Here is a 19,475-nt window from a genome sequence, read left to right as displayed (position 1 = left end):
TTTTACATGCACTCTTTGGAGGAAGGGGTATAGTTCTATGAAATTTTACCATATGTAACCACTACATTTATGTAATCACTACTGAATCAGGATATAGAATTGTTCCATCATTCAGAGAAACTCCTTCCAGCTACTCCTTTACTGTTATAACCTCTGTCAAAGAAAATTCAATTAACAATCAAGTTAAGAAGGAAAAGAGAATTTTATTCAAGCCAAACTAAGGATTATATAATACAAGAGACAGACTCTCAGAAGCTCTAAGAATTGTTCCACCTGTTAGTAGTTGAAGGCACAGTCATATACATTTTCAAGACAGAGGATCATACATCACAATGACACACTGACATTTTACATAAGTTCACCAAAGATACAGTCCGGGTAAGCACATACAAAGCAAGCAGTAAGTCACCATGACCCCTTACAGAGTTGGGAAAGAATATTAATCTTCTATAAAGTTCTATTGCTGGCGTCAGAAGAAAGAAAAAAGAATTGATCTTTGCCGTGAAGTAGGCATTCCCATCTTTGAGGAGGTCTGGTTAATGTATAATGAAGATGCACATTGCACTGTAAAGGGGGAGGGAGGAGGCCCAAACAGAGAGAGAAAGAATTTTATGTTTACATTTTCATCCTACCTTAAAATATAAATTTTGTTTCATCACCACCCTCAACCCTAACCCCTGGCAGCCACTGATGGGTTCTTTATCTCTATTATTTTGTAATTTCAAGAATGTTTTTCCACCCTTTTTAATGTTATAATTATAACATTTGTTATAATTATAACAGTAATGTCATATTAAATAATAATATGCACATTTTCAAATGCACAGAAGTGGAGAGTACAATGATCATACTCATGTACTGATCTCCCAGTTTCAGCAGCTGTTGCATTTTGACATGTTGATTTCCTATATTCTACCCGCTTCTGTTTTTGTTTTAAAATATGTCCCAGGGACTTCCCTGGTGGTCCAGTGGTAAAGAATCCACCTTACAATGCAGGGGACGCAGGTTCAATCCCTGGTCAGGGAACTAAGATCCTACATGCTGCAGGGCAACTAAGCCCATGTGCCACAACTACTGAGCTTGTGTGCCTCATCTAGAGCCCGCGTGCCCCAAACTACAGAGCCCACGTGCTCTGGAACCCAAGCACCACAACTAGAGAAGAGAAAACCCACACGCCACAACTAGAGAGAAGCCCGCATACCACAACAAAGAGCCCACACGCTGCAATGAAAGATCCCGCGTGCCTCAGCAAAGATCCTGTGGGCCACAACTAAGACCCGACGCAGCCAAAAATATATGTGTGTGTGTGTGTGTGTGTGTGTGTGTGTGTGTGTGTATCCCAGACATGTCATTTCTCCCTTAAATACATCTCTAGTATGCATCTCAACAACATGATTAAGGATATTTTCTTATACAATGCCAATATCAAACCTAAAAAAATTAATAATTCATTGCTATCATCTAAAATCAGCATCAAATTTCCATCACTGTCTAAGTTATTCGACATTTAAATCAGGATCCAAACGTTGTTGTCCTCTTATAAGTCTCTTTTAGAATGAATCACTGTTTATTATTCAAATCTGGTCACATTTGAGATTGAAAGGGGTGCATTTAATTCAGTACATAAGCGCAACAGTGTAAAATCAGAACTATCCTGGGGAAACCAAGACATAGTAAACTGCTTTCAGGTCTCTTAATTTTGAGCAGTTCTCCCCCCATACCATCTTTACCTGCTTCATAGTCTGATTTGGCTGATTGCTGCCTCCTGGTATAGTCAACCTTACTTTTTAAAAAGTGTGGCCTGGAACTTCCCTGGTGGTCCAGTGGCTAAGACTCCACACTCCCACTGCAGGGGCCCCAGGTTTGATCCCAGGTCGGGGAACTAGATCCCACATGCCACAAGTAAAAGTTTACATGCCGCAACTGAAGATCCTGCATGCCGCAACGAATGTCCTGCACGCGGCAACTAAGACCCAGTGCAGCCAAATAAATAAATGAATGAAAAATAAATAAATAAATAAAAAGTGTGGCCTGCTATCCCACTGGCTTTCATGTTTGATATCCATTGTTTTCCCTTAAATATTGCAGAGCATTTTTACTTTTATTGTCTCATTTGACCCTCACAATTCAGTGTGGAATTACTCTCATGACATTAATGGAAAAGTCTAGCATATAACTTCCCTCTCACAAGCCAGAAATCGTGACAATCATGGCTGTTGTGAGTCTCAGTTAGATCAAGTCAATTGGGGATTGTATCCCTCCTCACTATAAATGTGTCATCTCCTGTCCCCGCTGGGCAAGGACTTATCCCTCCAGGAGAGTGCAAATGCCTTTGACAGGAGGATAAATGCCTCAGTTTATACCAAACTCACAGCACCCAACAGCAGTGGTACCCCAGTTAAAACTGATTAGTCAGGCAGTTAAGCTAGCCAGGAGGGTCAGATACATAAGAAAATGAGAGGAATGGGGGAGAGCTTTTAAAGAACAAAATGCTTAATTTACTTTTGTATTTAGCTGATGTGGACATCTCCATTTCTGGACTCTTATTGCTGGTTAATAATGTATCCAAATCTAGATGTGCAGATGTGCATAGAAGACTAAAGTCTGGAAGGTCAATACACCAAAACGTTGAGAATGGTAGCGGGTGAATGGGTATTAAGAATAAAAGTGATTTATCCTTATACTTTTCTGCATTTTGAACTCCACAACTATTTATTACTTTATAATCACACACAGACAGCAATTTCACAAAGCCGTATTGCTGATTCAGCAAAGAAAAGGCAAGTTTTATTTCTTATAGTACCTTTTCACCCAGGAGTGTGTGTTTCCAAGAAACCGTTTATTCTCACCTCTTAAATGAAATGCATTAACTTCTTTGTTTTGTCCAACTGTACTGATACAGTATCTTCACTATTGTTCTGCCATAGGAAAATGACAAAGCACAGGTGAAACTTGAGAATGAACAGGATAGGCTAAAGAAACAGAAGACAAAACAGGAAATAAGGGCTGCTTTGCAAAAAGCCCTCCAAGAGAAGATGGAGCATATTCAGCAGGAATACAGAGAAGATCAGGACTTGAACATGAAGCTCATGCAAAGCGCCCTTCAAAACTTACAGGAAGAGGCTGATAAAAAGAAGCAAAAAAGAGTAAGACATTTATTCAGTGCCTACTGTGTGCTGGATGAGGTTCCTTGTTGAGCTCTCAGTCTTACGGGAGCCAGCCATGTGTAGAATAAAAGCATAACTGCTACTGTAAGTGTGGTCCACGAACCAACAGCATTAGCATCATCTGGGAGGATGTTAGAAACAGAAATTCATAGGCTTCAGACTCAGAATCTCCAAATTCAGATCTTGGCCGGGACAAGAAACCTGTTTTAACAAGTTCTCCCAGGTGATTCTGATGCTCACTAAAATTTGAGAACTCGTACTCTATAACATGGTGTTAGTACTGTGATAGCAGGATGGGATCGCAGGAAGTGGAGTGACTAAGTATGTCCAGAAGTTGGGGAAGTCATCACTGAGAAAGTGGTGTTCAAGTTGTACTTTGAAGGATATGTAGTTTTGACAGGCAAAGAGAGTAGAGAAAATCATTCCAGTGTTTATTTAGCTGTTTCTTTAAAATTTGTATTGAACTCTTTAGGGTGTTGTTCTTTTCCTAAAGGTACTATGATTTGTTTTGTTTTGATAGACTATTTTTTAGAGCAGTTTTAGGTTCACAGCAAAATTGGGCAAAAAGTACAGAAACTTCCCATATACCCCCTGCCCCAACACATGCATAGCCTTCCCCATTCTCAACATCCTCCACCAGAGGGTACATTTGTTACAATCGATGAACCTACATTGACACATTATCACCCAAAGTCCATAGTTTACATTAGGGTCCATTCTTTGGTGGTGTAGATCTATAGGTTTGGACAAACATATGATGACATTTATCCACCATGAGAGTATTATACAGAGTGATTTCACTAGGCTAAAAATCCTCTGTGCTCCACCTGTTCATCCCTTCCTCCACCCCAAACCCCTGGAAACCACTGATATTTTTACTGTCTCCATAGTTTTGCCTTTTCCAGAATGTCATATCATTGGAATCATATAGTATGTAGCCTTTTCAGATTGGCTTCTTTCACTAACTAATATGCATTTAATTTCCCTCCATATCTTTTCATGGCTTGATAGCTCATTTACTTTTAGCACTGCATCCATTCCATTGTGTGGATGTACCACAGTATATTTATCCAGTCACCTTCTGAAGGACATCCTTGGTTGCTTCCAGGTTTTGGTGATTATGAATAAAGTTATTGTGTACATTCTTAGGCAGATTTTTGTGTGAACATAACCTTTGGGTAAATATCAGCATAACCTTTGGGTAAATATCATTTGGGTAAATATCAAGAAGCGTTATTGCTGGATCATATGGTAAGAGTATGTGTAGTTTTGTAAGAACAGCCAAATTGTCTTCCAAAGTGTCTATACCATTTTGCATTCCCACCAGCAGTGAATGAGAGTTCCTATTGCTCAGCATCCTTGTCAGTATTTCGTGTTATCAGTGTTCTGGACTTGAGCCATTCTATTAGGTGCGTAGTGACATATCATTGTTGTTTAATTTTAATTTCCCTAATGTCATGTGACATAGAGCATTAAGGATTCTGAACCCAATTCCAATATGTAGAGTGGTATCCAAGCAATGCTCGGGACACGAGCTGGGTGTCCTACAATTCCGTTCAGTTCTGACACTATCTACCCAGAGATAGCATCGGATTCCACAGGGAAAGGGCTCAGTTCTATAAGACTTCCCTCTACTTCAGTTGCCAGTCACAAGCCCAGATGGTTACCTGTGCTTCTGACCAACTGGCTACAAACTGGAAGTTCCAATGATTTCCCCCTCAAACTCAGGATGCCAATTGCAAATCCAAGTTGTTACTTGACAGACTGGCTGTAAATCAGAGGTTCCCATGACCCCCTCCTTGAGTTCGATTGATTGGCTAGAGCAGCTCACAGAACTCAGGAAACCAGTTTGCTCACTAGCTTACCAATTTATTACAGAGTATATTAAAGGATACAAATAAATAGCCAGATGAAGAGACATATAGGATGAGGTCCTGAACAAAGGAGCTGCTGTCCTCATGGAGTTTGGGGCCTGGCATGGTGGAAGTGTTCTGGTTCCCCAATTCTGAACCCTCTCCTTTGGGGTTTTTATGTAGGCTTCATTACATAGACATGATTGGTTAAGTCATTGGCCATCAGTGATTGATTTCACCCTCCAAACCTTCTCCCCTCCCCAGAGGTCAGGGAACTGGGACTGAAAGTTCCAACCCTCTAATCACATGGTTGGTTCTCCTGGCAACCAGAGGTGTGGTCCAAAAGTCACCTCATTAACAGAACAAAAGACAACTTTGTTGCTCTCATCACTTAGGAAATTCTAAGGGTTTTAGGAGTTCTGTGCCAGAAATGGGGATGAAGACCAAATATATATTTCTTATTATAAATCATAATATCACAAGCATCTTTTTATATGTTTGCCATCTGTATATTTTTGATGAGGTGCCTGTTAAGATATTTGGCTCATTTTTTGAGTTGTTTGTTTTCTTCTTGTTGAGTTTTAAGAGTTCTTTGTATATTTTATCGCGAAAGCACCTTTCCTACCATCTTGTTGTAGCTTCTTCTTTGTCTTTGGACGTAGAATATCTCTTCTGGTAGGTCCCAGTCTTTTTTTGTTAATGGTTGTTCAGCAGTTAGTTGTGATTTTTGTGTTTTCATGAGAGGAGGGGAGCTCAAGTCCTTCTGTTCCACCATCTTGTCTCCAATGCTCTCTGTATATTTTAGATAACAGCCCGTTATCAGATAAGTTTTTAGCAAATATTTTCTCCCAGTCTGTGATTTGTCTTTCATTCTCTTGATCAGAGCTTTCATAGAGCAAAATTTTTAATTTTAATGAAGTCTAGCTTATCTATTCTTTCTTTCATGGATTATGCCTTTGCTATTGTATCTAAAAGCTTATCACCAAACCCAAGGTCACCTAGATTTTCTCCTTTGTTATCTTCTAGGAGTTTTTTTTTTTTTTCTTTTACAACTTCTAGGAGTTTTATGTTTTATGTTTAGATCTTTGGTCCATTTTGAGTTAATTTTTGTAAAGGTGTAAGGTCTGTTTCTAGATTCTATTTTTTTTTTTTTGGCATGTAGATGTCCCGTTGTTCTAGCACAATTTGTTGAAGAGATTCTCTTAACTCCATTGTATAGCCTTTGCTTCCTAGTCAAAGATCAGTTGACTATATTTATATGAGTCTATTTTGGGGCCCTGTGTTCTTTTCTATTGATCTATTGATCTATTCTTTCACCAATTCCATACCGTCTTGATTACTATAGTAAGTCTTAAAGTTGGGCAGGGTCAGTCGTCTGACTTTGATCGTGTCCTTAAATACTGAGTTGGCCAATTTGGGTCTTTAGCCTCTTCATATAAATTTTAGAATCAGTTTGTTGATTTCCACAAAATAATTTGCTGGGATTTTTTTTTTAAATTACATTGAATCTATAGATCAAGAATGGAAGAACTGGCATTTTGACAATATTGAGTATTCCTATTCATGAACGTGGACTATCTCTCTACTTAGTTCTTTGATTTTTCTCATCAGTTTTGTGCTTTTCCTCATATAGATCTGGTACATATTTTGTTAGATTTGTACCTATGTATTTCATTTTTGGGGTGCTAATGTAAATGGTATTGTGTTTTTAATTTCAAATTCTACTTCATTGCTGGTATATAGGAAGTCAGTTGACTTTTGTATGTTAACCTTGTATCCTGTAACCTTCCTTTAATTGCTTATTAGCTCCAGGAGTTTTTTATAGGTTCCTTCAGATTTTCTACATAGACAACCAAGTTATCTGTGAAAAAAGACCAGCTTTATTTTGTTCTTCCCAATCAATATACCTTTCATTTCCTATTCTTGTTTTATTGTTTCAGCTAGGACTTTCAGTATAATGTGAAAAAGAGTGCTGAGAGGGGGCATCCTTGCCTTGTACCTGATTTTAGTGGGAAAGCTTCTAGTTTTTCGTCATTAAGTATGATGTTAGTTGTAGGTTTTTTGTAGATATTCATTATCAAATTGAGGAATTCCCACCTTTATTCCTGGTTTACTGAGAGGGTTTTTTTTTTTTATTTTAACATGAGTGGGTGTTGGATTCGGCCAAAACTTTTTTCTGCATTACTTGATATGATCATGTGGTTCTTCTTCTTTAGCCTGTTGATATGATGGATTACATTAATTGATTTTTGCATGGTGAACCAGCCTTGCTACCTAGGATAAACCAATCAGAGAAGAAAATAAATAAATGGAATCCAATTCAGAAAAGGAGAAATAAAGCTGTCACTGTTTGCAGATGACATGATACTATACATAGAGAATCCTAAAGATGCTACCAGAAAACTACTAGAGCTAGTCAATGAATTTGGTAAAGTAGCAGGATACAAAATTAATGCACAGAAATCTCTGGCATTCCTATACTCTAATGATGAAAAATCTGAAAGTGAAATTAAGAAAACACTCCCATTTACCATTGCAACAAAAAGAATAAAATATCTAGGAATAAACCTACCTAAGGAGACAAAAGACCTGTATGCAGAAAATTATAAGACACTGATGAAAGAAATTAAAGATGATACAAATAGATGGAGAGATATACCATGTTCTTGGATTGGAAGAATCAACATGGTGAAAATTACTCTACTATCCAAAGCAATCTACAGATTCAATGCAATCGCTATCAAACTACCACTGGCATTTTTCACAGAACTAGAACAAAAAATTTCACAATTTGTATGGAAACACAACAGACCCCAAATAGCCAAAGCAATCTTGAGAATGAAACATGGAGCTGGAGGAATCACGCTCCTTGACTTCAGACTACACTACAAAGCTACAGTAATCAAGACAGTATGGTACTGGCGCAAAAACAGAAATATAGATCAATGGAACTGGATAGAAAGCCCAGAGATAAACCCACGCACATATGGACACCTTATCTTTGATAAAGGAGGCAAGAATATAGAGTGGAGAAAAGACAGCCTCTTCAATAAGTGGTGCTGGGAAAACTGGACAGGTAAATGTAAAAGTATGAAATTAGAACAGTCCCTAACACCATACACAAAAATAAACTCAAAGTGGATTAAAGACCTAAATATAAGGCCAGACACTATCAAACTCTTAGAGGAAAACATAGGCAGAACACTCTGTGACATAAATCACAGCAAGATCCTTTTTGACCCACCTCCTAGAGAAATGGAAATAGAAGCAAAAATAAACAAATGGGACCTAATGAAACTTAAAAGCTTTTGCACAGCAAAGGAAACCATAAACAAGACCAAAAGACAACCCTCAGAATGGGAGAAAATATTTGCAAATGAAGCAACTGACAAAGGATTAATCTCCAAAATTTACACGCAGCTCATTCAGCTTAATAACAAAATAACAAACAACCCAATCCAAAAATGGGCAGAAGACCTAAATAGACATTTCCCCAAAGAAAGAATGCTCAGCATCATTAATCATTAGAGAAATGCAAGTCAAAACCACAATGAGATATCATCTAACACTGGTCAGTATGGCCATTATCAAAAAATCTAGAAACAATAAATGCTGGAGAGGGTGTGGAGAAAAGGGAACCCTTTTGCACTGTTTGTGGGAATGTAAATTGATACAGCCACTATAGAGAACAGTATGGAGGTTCCTTAAAAAACTAAAAATAGAATTACCATATGACCCAGCAATCCCACTACTGGGCATATACCCTGAGAAAACCATAATTCAAAAAGAGTCATGTACCAAAATGTTCATCGCAGCTCTATTTACAATAGCCCGGAGATGGAAACAACCTAAGTGCCCATCATCGGATGAATGGATAAAGAAGATGTGGCACATATATACAATGGAATATTACTCAGCCATAAAAAGAAACGAAATTGAGCTATTTGTAATGAGGTGGATAGACCTAGAGTCTGTCATACACAGTGAAGTAAGTCAGAACGAAAAAGACAAATACAGTATGCTAACACATATATATGGAATTTAAGAAAAAAAAAATGTCATGAAGAACCTAGGGGTAAGGCAGGAATAAAGATGCAGACCTCCTAGAGAACGGACTTGAGGTTATGGGGAGGGGGAAGGGTGAGCTGTGACGGGGCGAGAGAGAGTCATGGACATATACACACTAACAAACGTAGTAAGGTAGATAACTAGAGGGAAGCAGCCGCATGGTACGGGGATATTGGCTCGGTGCTCTGTGACAGCCTGGAGGGGTGGGATAGGGAGGGTGGGAGGGAGGGAGACGCAAGAGGGAAGAGATATGGGAACATATGTATATGTATAACTGATTCACTTTGTTATAAAGCAGAAACTAACACACCATTGTAAAGTAATTATACCCCAATAAAGATGTTAAAAAAAAAAAAAAAAAGAGTCATGTACCAAAATGTTCATTTCAGCTCTGTTTACAATAGCCAGGACATGGAAGCAACCTAAGTTTCCATTAACAGATGAATGGATAAAGAAGATGTGGCACATATATACAATGGAATATTATTCAGCCATAAAAGGAAATGAAATTGAGTTATTTGTTGTGAGGTGGATGGACCTAGAGTCTGTCATACAGAGCGAAGTAAGTCAGAAAGAGAAAAACAAATACCGTTTGCTTACACATATATATGGAATCTAAGAAAGAAAAAAAAAAGATCATGAAGAACCTAGGGGTAAGATGGGAAAAAAGACACAGACCTACTAGAGAATGGACTTGAGGATATGGGGAGGGGGAAGGGTAATCTGTGATCAAGTGAGAGAGTGGCATGGACATATATACACTACCAAATGTAAAATAGATAGCTAGTGGGAAGCAGCCACATAGCACAGGGAGATCAGCTCCATGGTTTGTGACCACCTAGAAGGGTGGGATAGGGAGGGTGGGAGGTAGGGAGACACAAGAGGGAAGAGATATGGGAACATATGTCTATGTATAACTGATTCACTTTGTTATAAAGCAGAAACTAACCATTGTAAAGCAATTATACTCCAATAAAGATGTTAAAAAAAAAAAGATCAGCTGTTATCCTTATGGGGATTCCCTTGTGTGTTATTTGTTGTTTTTCCCTTGCTGCTTTTGCTTTTCTTTGTATTTAATTTTTGACAGTTTGATTAATGTCTGTCTTGGTGTGTTTCTCCTCAGATTTATTCTTTATGGGACTCTCTTTGCTTCCTGGACTTGATTAACTATTTCCTTTCCCATATTAAGGAAGTTTTCAACTATAATCTCTTCAAATATTCTCTCAGTCCCTTTCTTTTTCTCTTCCTCTTCTGGGACCCCTATAATTTGAATGTTGGTGCATTTAATGTTGTCCCAGAGGTCTCTGAGACTGTCTTCAATTCTTTTCATTCTTTTTTCTTTATTCTGTTCTGCAGTAGTTATTTCCAGTATTTTATCTTCTAGGTCACTTATCCGTTCTTCTGCCTCAGTTATTGTGCTATTGATCCCTTCTAGAGTATTTTTAATTTCATTTATTGTGTTGTTCATCACTGTTTGTTTGCTCTTTAGCTCTTCTAGTTCCTTGTTAAATGTTTCTTGTATTTTCTCAATTCTGTTTCCACGATTTTGGATCATCTTTACTATCATTATTCTGAATTCTTTTTCTGGTAGACTGCCTGTTTCCTCTTCACTTGTTAGGTCTGGTGGTTTTTTTCCCTAGCTCCTTCATCTGCTGTGTGTTTCTCTGTCTTCTCATTTTGCTTAACTTACTGTGTTTCAGGACTTGTTTTCGCAGGCTGTAGTTCCCGTTGTTTTTGGTGCCTGTCCGCAGTGGCTAAGGTTGGTTCACTGTGTTGTGTAGGCTTCCTGGTGGAGGGGACTCGTGCCTGTGTTCTGGTGGATGAGGCTGGATCTTGTCTTTCAGGTCCACGTCTGGTGGTGTGTTTTGGGGTGTCTGTGGCCTTATTATGATTTTAGTCAGCTTCTCTGGTAATGGATGGGGTTGTGTTCCTGTCTTGCTAGTTGTTTGGCATAGGGTGTCCAGCACTGTAGCTTGCTGGTTGTTGAGTGGAACTGGGTCTTGGTGTTGAGATGGAGATCTCTGGGAGATTTTCACCATTTGATATTATGTGGAGCTGGGAGGTCTCTTGTGGACCAGTGTCCTGAAGTTGGCCCTCCCACCTCAGAGGCACAACACTGACTCCTGGCTGCAGCACCAAGAGCCTGTCATCCACACGGCTCAGAATAAAAGGCAGGGAAAAAAAAAAGAATGAAAGAAAGAAGAAAATAAAATACAATAAAGTTATTAAAATAATTATATTAAGAAAAAAAAATTTTTAAGTAAAAAAACAGACAGACAGAACCCTAGGACAAATGGTAAAAGCAAAGCTATAGAGACAAAGTCACACACAGAAGCATGCACATGCACACTCACAAAAAGAGAAAAAGGGGAAAAAATATATGTATCGTTGCTCCCAAAGTCCACCTCCTCAATTTGGGATGACTTGTTGTCTCTTCAGGTATTCCACAGATGCAGGGTACATCAAGTTGATTGTGGAGAATTAATCCGCTGCTCCTGAGGCTGCTGGGAGAAATTTCCCTTTCTCTTCTTTTTCCGCACAGCTCCTGGGGTTCAGCTTTGGATTTGGCCCCGCCTCTGCATGTAGGTCGCCTGAGGGCGTCTGTTCTTCGCTCAGACAGGACGGGGTTAAAGGAGAAACTGCTTCGGGGGCTCTGGCTCACTCAGGCCGGGGAGAGGGAGGGGTACGGAGGTGGGGCAAGCCTGCGGCGGCAGAGGCCAGCGTGACCTTGCACCAGCCTGAGGCGCGCTGTGCGCTCTCCCGGGGAAGTTGTCCCTGGATCACGGGACCCTGGCAGTGAGGGGCTGCACAGGCTCCCGGGAGGGGGTGTGTGGATAGTGACCTGTGCTCGCACACAGGTTTCTTGGTGGCAGCAGCCACAGCCTTAGCATCTCATGCCCGTCTCTGGTGTCTGTGCTGTTAACCGTGGCTCACGCCCGTCTCTGGAGCTCCTTTAAGCAGCTCTCTCAATCCCCTCTCCTCGCACACCAGGAAACAGAGGCAAGAAAAAGTCTCTTGCCTCTTCGGCAGCTCCAGGCTTTTTCCCGGACTCCCTCCCGGCTAGCTGTGGCACACTAGCCCCCTTCAGGCTGTGTTCACGCCGGCAACCCCAATCCTCTCCCTGGGATCCGACCTCTGAAGCCGGAGCCTCAGCTCCCAGCCCCCGCCCGCCCCGGCGGGTGAGCAGACAAGCCTCTCGGGCTGGTGAGTGCTGGTTGGCACCGGTCCTCTGTGCAGGGATCTCAACGCTTTGCCCTCCACACCCCTGTTGCTGCGCTCTCCTCCATGGCTCTGAAGCTTCCCCCCTTCGCCACCCGCAGTCTTTCCCCGTGAAGGGGCTTCTAGTGTGTGGAAACCTTTCCTCCTTCACAGCTCCCTCCCACTGGTGCAGGTCCCGTCCCTATTCTTTTGTCTCTGTTTATTCTTTTTTCTTTTGCCCTACCCAGGTATGTGGGGAGTTTCTTGCCTTTTGGGAGGTCTGAGGCCCTCTGCCAGCGTTCAGTAGGTGTTCTGTAGGAGTTGTTCCACATGTAGATGTATTTCTGATGTCTTTGTGGGGAGGAAGGTGATCTCCGTGTCTCACTCTTCCGCCATCTTGCAGCTCCTCCATAGATTATTGATTTTAGATCTTTTTCTTTACTTATATTTATGTGTGTGCATATATGTATATACATGTGTGTATATTTATATTTATATTCTAGAGGAAGTACATGGCATGCCTTCAGGGACCACAGATAGTAGTCAAAGCAGAGTGCAGACAGAGAGAGGCAGGACCTGAGGCACATGCCTTTGTTAGGATCCATGGGTGGAGTACTTTGTGGTTCCCAGTCTAAGGCTGGATTGGTCAACTCAAAACAAAAGTGTGAGGTTTCAGTAAGCCCCACAGGGGTCTTATCTAAGAGGTATATAAGGGGAAGATGTTGGGAGGTGGGGCACTGTTGATCACAGGGGCTCTTGGGGAAGTCATATTAGGAACTTACATTAGCTTGTGACTCTGTGGACTGCTATCTAGAGCATGCACTTGCATGAGGGCTCGTGTCAATTTGAGATCCCTGCAGGATACTTAGCCAAACAATATGGATTCAGAGGCAGCGATGCAGTAGAGTAGCTTAGCTAAACTCTTTTTTTTTTTTTTTTGTGGTACGCAGGCCTCTCACTGTTGTGGCCTCTTCCGCTGTGGAGCACAGGCTCCGGACGCACAGGCTCAGCGGCCATGACTCATGGGCCCAGCCGCTCCGCAGCATGTGGGATCTTCCCGGACCGGGGCACGAACCCGTGTCCCCTTCATCGGCAGACAGACTCTCAACCACTGTACCACCAGGGAAGCCCTTAGCTAAACTCTTGACAGTCTATCCTGTGATTCCTTGTCATCAGGAATAACAATCACTTGTGTAGTGGGTAAGTTAAAGGACATAGGTATTGTTTTCTTTCTTTAAAAAAAAATTTTTTTTTTGACCATGCCGCATGGCATGTGGGATCCTAGTTCCCATACCAGGGAGCAAGCCTGCACCCCCTGTATTGGAAGCATGGCGTCCCAACAACTGGACCACCAGGGAAGTCCTAGTATTGTTTTCTGAAGCCACCTTAAGGCACATTTAACCAAGGCAATAATGATGAAGCCTATGATAAATAGACTTGCTACTGTTTGGAATCCAGGTCTTAACCATTGCCCTCAGGTGGATGTCGAGAGCCATGAGAACAAATCAGGGACCTCGGAATGTGGGAATTTGTTGAAATACTTTAGTGATATTAAGCATGACCTGTATCTCTTGACATCTGGAGGTTGGCCTGTAACAGTGTTACAATAATAGGGATCATCTCCATGGATAGCTTGCAGACTGGGCAGAGTCAAGTAGACCTGCTCCAGCCCCTTGAGTCAGATCCACAACAGACTATGAATGAGGTGTTATTCATCATTAAGAGGCGATGAGTATACAGGGTGAGGTCCAGCCTTTGTGTCTGAGTATAGTTGGTAGCCCTCAGAAAGTACTGCAGTTACTGTGATGCCTACCCACAGGGTGCCATGTGTAGGGTCTAGATTAGGGTTTGGTCCAGCCTAAATGAGGCTCGAGGTGTTTTGGAGGGAATTAGTACAAGGGTCTGATAACCAGGAAGAGCTATAGGATACGTAGGGACATGGGGCTGTACATCTCGCCCTGAGTGCTCACAGACCCAACATCTTTTTACTTGCAAGTCCTGAGCTGCCACCTTGTAGGTTTGTATGAATATATTTGTCATGTAGGATCTAGGGTTGTGGTGTGGGGCAGGGTCATGGCATGCAGCAGGAAGGAGTTGTGGATGAGATGTAGAGAGGTGTGGAGGTAGCTTTTTGGGTATGGAGGATGTGCTGGCAGTGGTGGTGGTGCTGGGAATAATGAGGGGAGTAGGCCTGTTGTGGATACATCAGGTAGAAAGCAAAAGCTGTAATCTAGTACACTGAGCAGGGAACACAGCACAGAGAATTCCCTGACCATGGGGTCTAGGCAGGTCAGTCAGGCTAGAGGTGCCTCATTGTGACTCATATAGTTTAGAATACATTGTTTGGCTTGCCATAAAGGTGAAATGATGTCTAATGCTGCCAGGCAGTCAGCAGGGGACTTACAGATTTTCAAGGGTTTTTATAGAGGCAAGGGTCGTGAGGCAAGCAGTTAGCTATTTCAGGAAAGTAGTACTCTATAGAGTCTTCTGGGTTGATCCACTGGAGGCGTTTTTGCATCTTGGCCTTGAGGTTAACAGTCACTGTCACCGAACTGCACTTGGGTCGGCTCGCCCAACACGTGCAGCAAAGCCAATCTACTGACACGGGATTGTGGTGAAGGAAAGTACCAATTTGTAGGGCACCAATCAAGGATAACAGGTGGCTCATGCTCAAAAGACCTAAATTCCCTGATGGCTTTCAAGGATGAGTTTTTAAAGACAAAGTGAGGGAGAGGGTCATGGGTAACATGATCAGCTCGTACACAGTTTTCTGACTGGTGGGTGGTGAGGCAACAGGATAATGTTTCGGGAACCTAAATCATCAGTCTTCTGGCTCCCCACAGTTGGGGGTCTCTCCTATAGTCGGGGTCAGGATCTGGTGGGGTACTGGTGTCTATAAAAACAATTCAAGAGTGTGTATCAGATTGCTATCTGGATCCCTCAGGGAGGAACCACAGTCCTCTGACTCTGTTTTATGGCTGACTTATTGTTTAAGTTACTATTACTTTTCTTGCTTGACTGCTTTTTCTTTGTTTCTGCATTACCCCGATTCTCTAATTATTAACTTATTGAGCCTGGTCTTTAAAACTCAAGAGGACGAGGAAACCAAAGCTTTTCCTACAAAAAAGAAGCAGGGGACACAGAGAGCTCTGTGACCGGGAAGGTCCCATAGGGTCCTGCTTGGTTTCAGCAGCCTTGAGGTTAACAGTCACCACAGTCATCACCCCCTGGTGTGGAGGGGATCTGGGAGACAAAAGTCCCAACGTCCAATGAGGTTGGGGCACGTTGTCTCCCTCTTTGTTCTATTGGGTTGTTGTGTTGTCACCTGAGGTGCAGTTATGTCCAGCAGTGAGCCCTTGGTCTGGGGCTATGTTCTCTGCGGAGCTAGTGTGCTTCGGGGTGGCAGAGGCTAGCTTGCACTAGCCTTACACTAGCCTCTTCCCAGGTGGAGAGTCATGAAGGGTAGGAATGGCTGGTTGGTGTTAAGTTCTGAGTATAAATGCTAGAGGCCTGACTCAGGACGAAACTACAAGTATGCGCTCTACTACTAGTTGAGCAGATTCAGTGAACTCCACGGGGTCATCAGGGGCATACCTTGCAAAGGAACACTTGGTGTCCATGACCAAGCTTTGTGGGGACTCTAACCACAATGTGTATAGATTCTGGGCACAATGATAGGCTACTCCTAGGGACATTTTGTGGATGGCAGCTTTGTAATCCAGAGATCACCCCATTAAAACTATACATTAGAGCATGAACTTGCCAGCCAGAGGAGTCTGATTTGGTTACATTGAGATGGCCATTCTGCCTGGGATATAATTTGAGGCATGGTATAAAAGGGAGTGACTCACTTAAGCATCGCTTCTACTGGCACCATTTAATGTAGAGGGAGGTGAACTCTGGGTCAGAATCCATGCCTGCTGGCAAACTGGCAGAAACTCTTCTAACAGGGCCTGCCAGCACCTGGTGCTCTGCTATCCAGTTGCGCCCCTGGCTGGTTTTGTTCCAGCATATCTCCTGAGACATGGTTAGGCCTGAGGGGTCTACTGGTAATCCTATTATCCATGCTGTACACAGTAAGAGTAATAGGCACATCTAAGATCATTTACATTTGACTGACTTGCAGAGGCCTCCTTTGGGGCCAGCAATCTGGATACTGACCAAAGGTGGGGTATAGTTGCTTTGGAGCATGAACTTATTTACCTCTTCATCTAAGGTTAGGTAGGGACCCAGCCCACATCTGCTGATAGAGGCTGCTAGATCCCAGGATCCTTTTTGGATTTCATTTCCTAATGTGGTTGACAACCACTAGGTTGAGGGCCACTTTTCCTCTCTCCGAGATCCACACAGTTCAGCTAGTGGGTCCTGGAGCTATAATTTCAATCTCCAGCAAAATTTGTGATGAATTTGTTTTAATTAACCAGCCTTTATAACCCAAATAATGAGTCGTAGCTGGTGGCCCTAGATTCGTGACTGATACTGAGTCATCTTCTGGGTCAATAAAATCTGTATAATCATGATTCTAAGGAATTTGGTAGGGATTTGTCCTCTCAGGCTTTCAATTATAAGAGGATCATATTGCACAATCTGCCCTTGACTGGGTTGCCAGCGTGTGGAAGACAGAGAGACAATGGAATAATCAGAATGGTAAGGGGAGTATTCACCTGGTGAGTGGATGTGAGTGGCATCCTCTCTAATGTCAAAGGATTGGAGGTTCCCTTTTAGTACTAACAGGGGAGTCTTTGGAGGAGACTGGTAGTACGTGTGGTGGTGTTTAGAGACATGAAGCTGGGAATTAAGTAGTATTAGAGCCTGGGGCCAAATTTCTGTCCATTTGGGGGACAACACAGTGTATAAGAGCTTGAGGAGTATATCTATGTGTAGGCCATTGTGTCTTTCTGTAAGTCCAGCTGCTTGAGGCTGGTAAGCTAAGTAGAATTCCACAAGATTCCGTATTCTAGAGCCCATGACGGAACAACTTGGGAGGTGAAATGGGTACCTTGATCTGAATCTACTCTTGGTGGGGCAAAGGGGATGAGCACATACTTGATTAAGAAGGAGGTCACATAATGGGAAGCAGCCAGCAGACATCCAGTGAAGGTATGGATGATGGTGCTTGCATACCTATTAGATTTCATGGAGGGCAACAGCAGCCTGATAAACTCCGTATGCCATCTGAAGTAGAGTCTGTCGCTTGGGGCATGTGTCCCCACCAAGCATCTTTCCAGAGTTTTGTTCGGGAGCAAAGGAAGCAATTATCTACCACCACTTTGGCTAGAGCTGGAGTAAAGGGCATACACCTGTATGCCCAATCAGTAAGTGCTGTCACTCCCCTATGGCCTGATATAATATGGGCCCACTCTGCTAGTGGGTATGGCACTGAGGAATAGTTGTGTCCAGGGTCGCTTTTGGTACTCCAGGAGGGGGCTCATACATGTAATTTAGATGAGTCTGTAATGTTACTATATGCTTCTGGTGTTTGCTGTGTGTGTGTGGTGTGTGTGTGTGTGTGTGCAGAGATGAGTGACCCTAATCGGCATGTGTGAGTTGGCTATTTCTTTCCAAATGGAGGCACCCCAGATGGGCTTTCCCTGAATCATGAAATTATCCTTTTGCCATTGTCCAGACTAGACTGTGAATCCATTGGCTACCTCCCAGGAGTGAGGGAAAAATATGTGCCCTTAGAAATCTCATTTTTATGATCTGTCATAGATCAAGGTACACTGCCTCTAACTCTGCCAGTTGGACCGAGTCAAGAAAGCTGTCCTATACTAGGGATGTGCCATGGCCTATGTGTACAATGGTGGTGCTGCCAATGGTGAAGAATACCAACTCCCTTTCCATGTCAGATTTTGTTTGCAAGGAAGGGCCTCCCCAAACTACTAGATGGGCTGGCATGAGGGTGCCACTAGTTGCACCTCAATGTCAGTGAGCAAGGGGCTGGGCATAGGGAAACCACTTTCCTGTAATTTGGAAAGACCCTTGATATCAGATTTAGCCCTTTTCTGAAGGTGCTATTTCCATTTTAACAGTGAGGCCTCAGTGGCCGTGCCGAGCCTCTGCCAGGTTGAACCCCTCACAAAGTGGAGGAACATGGCCTTGTAATTTGGGGGGGACTCCCTGTAAGAAGAATTATCTGGATTTGGGGCCAATTAGGGCCTCTTCAGGATTGGAGGTGAAATCTAGGTCATCTGGGTTGCTCTGTTCAAAGAAGTGATAGATCCATTGACCCATACCAGTCTTACAGAGAGGGAGTCAGGCCTCATCTAGTGTTTTCCATTGGCTTTGAACCTTTGTGGTAATAACCGCAGTAGAAGGGTGATCTCAGTGCCGAGCGTTAAAAATCCAAGTAAACAGGGGAAGGGATTCTCTTTCTATACCTTTAGGGCTAGTGCCTTTGGGTTTGGACTCTCCCTGGTCATTGGAAGCCTCAATTATGGTGTTTCCCTTTTCCCACACGGAAGGCTAGAGGTTGCCCAGAGTTGGGTATTTCCCTTCCCCCAGGTCAGTGAGGCTCTGATAAAACCCCAGCAGGTTAGGCTCTGGTTAAATACTTTCTCCTGAGGCCAAACCTTATTAAGAAGAATAGAATGCTCTGGTGTATTTCAGAATGGTTCATTTTCCCCTCCCCTTGCCATAAGCATGAGGGGATTTTTCTCTGATATTTACTGTAGAACCTGAGGTAAGGTTTTGTGAGTTTACAGGAGGTAAAACTCACAAAAGTGTGGGGTCCCCCTGGATGATTGGGTCCCCTTAGAGTTTTTAACTCAGAGCAGTCCACACTGAGCCTCCAGCCGATCTCATTGTGTTTTCAATTTGCATTTCCATAATAGCTAATGATGTTGACCAACTTTTTTTTTTTTTTTTTTTTTTTTTTGCGGTACGCGGGCCTCTCACTGTTGTGGCCTCTCCCGTTGCAGAGCACAGGCTCCAGACGCGCAGGCTCAGCGGCCATGGCTCACGGGCCCAGCCGCTCCGCGGCATGTGGGATCTTCCCAGACCGGGGCACGAACCCACGTCCCCTGCATCAGCAGGCGGACTCTCAACCACTGCGCCACCAGGGAAGCCCTGACCAACTTTTAATGTGCTTATTTGCCATCTGTATATCCTCTTCAACCAAATGTCTTCTGATATCTTTTGCCCATTTTCTGATTGGATTGCTTATTTGATTTTTCTCTTTCTTTCTTTC

At 42.7% G+C, this 19,475-nt stretch overlaps 1 protein-coding gene across 1 annotated transcript in view; it reads left to right on the top strand.

Moving 5' to 3' along the window:
- CFAP53 (cilia and flagella associated protein 53) overlaps positions 1-19,475 on the top strand; it is a 65,287-nt gene that overhangs the window by 30,432 nt on the left and 15,380 nt on the right. The window contains exon 5 of the mRNA XM_060029071.1: positions 2,928-3,146. Coding sequence (XP_059885054.1) covers positions 2,928-3,146 — 219 coding nt within the window. The remainder of the gene's footprint in view (positions 1-2,927; positions 3,147-19,475) is intronic.

This window comes from Delphinus delphis, chromosome 13, assembly GCF_949987515.2.
Source record: "Delphinus delphis chromosome 13, mDelDel1.2, whole genome shotgun sequence".
Classification (NCBI taxonomy): Eukaryota; Metazoa; Chordata; class Mammalia; order Artiodactyla; family Delphinidae; genus Delphinus; species Delphinus delphis.
The sequence above is the reverse complement of the archived record's forward strand: the minus strand, read 5'-3'. Positions and strand labels throughout refer to the sequence as shown.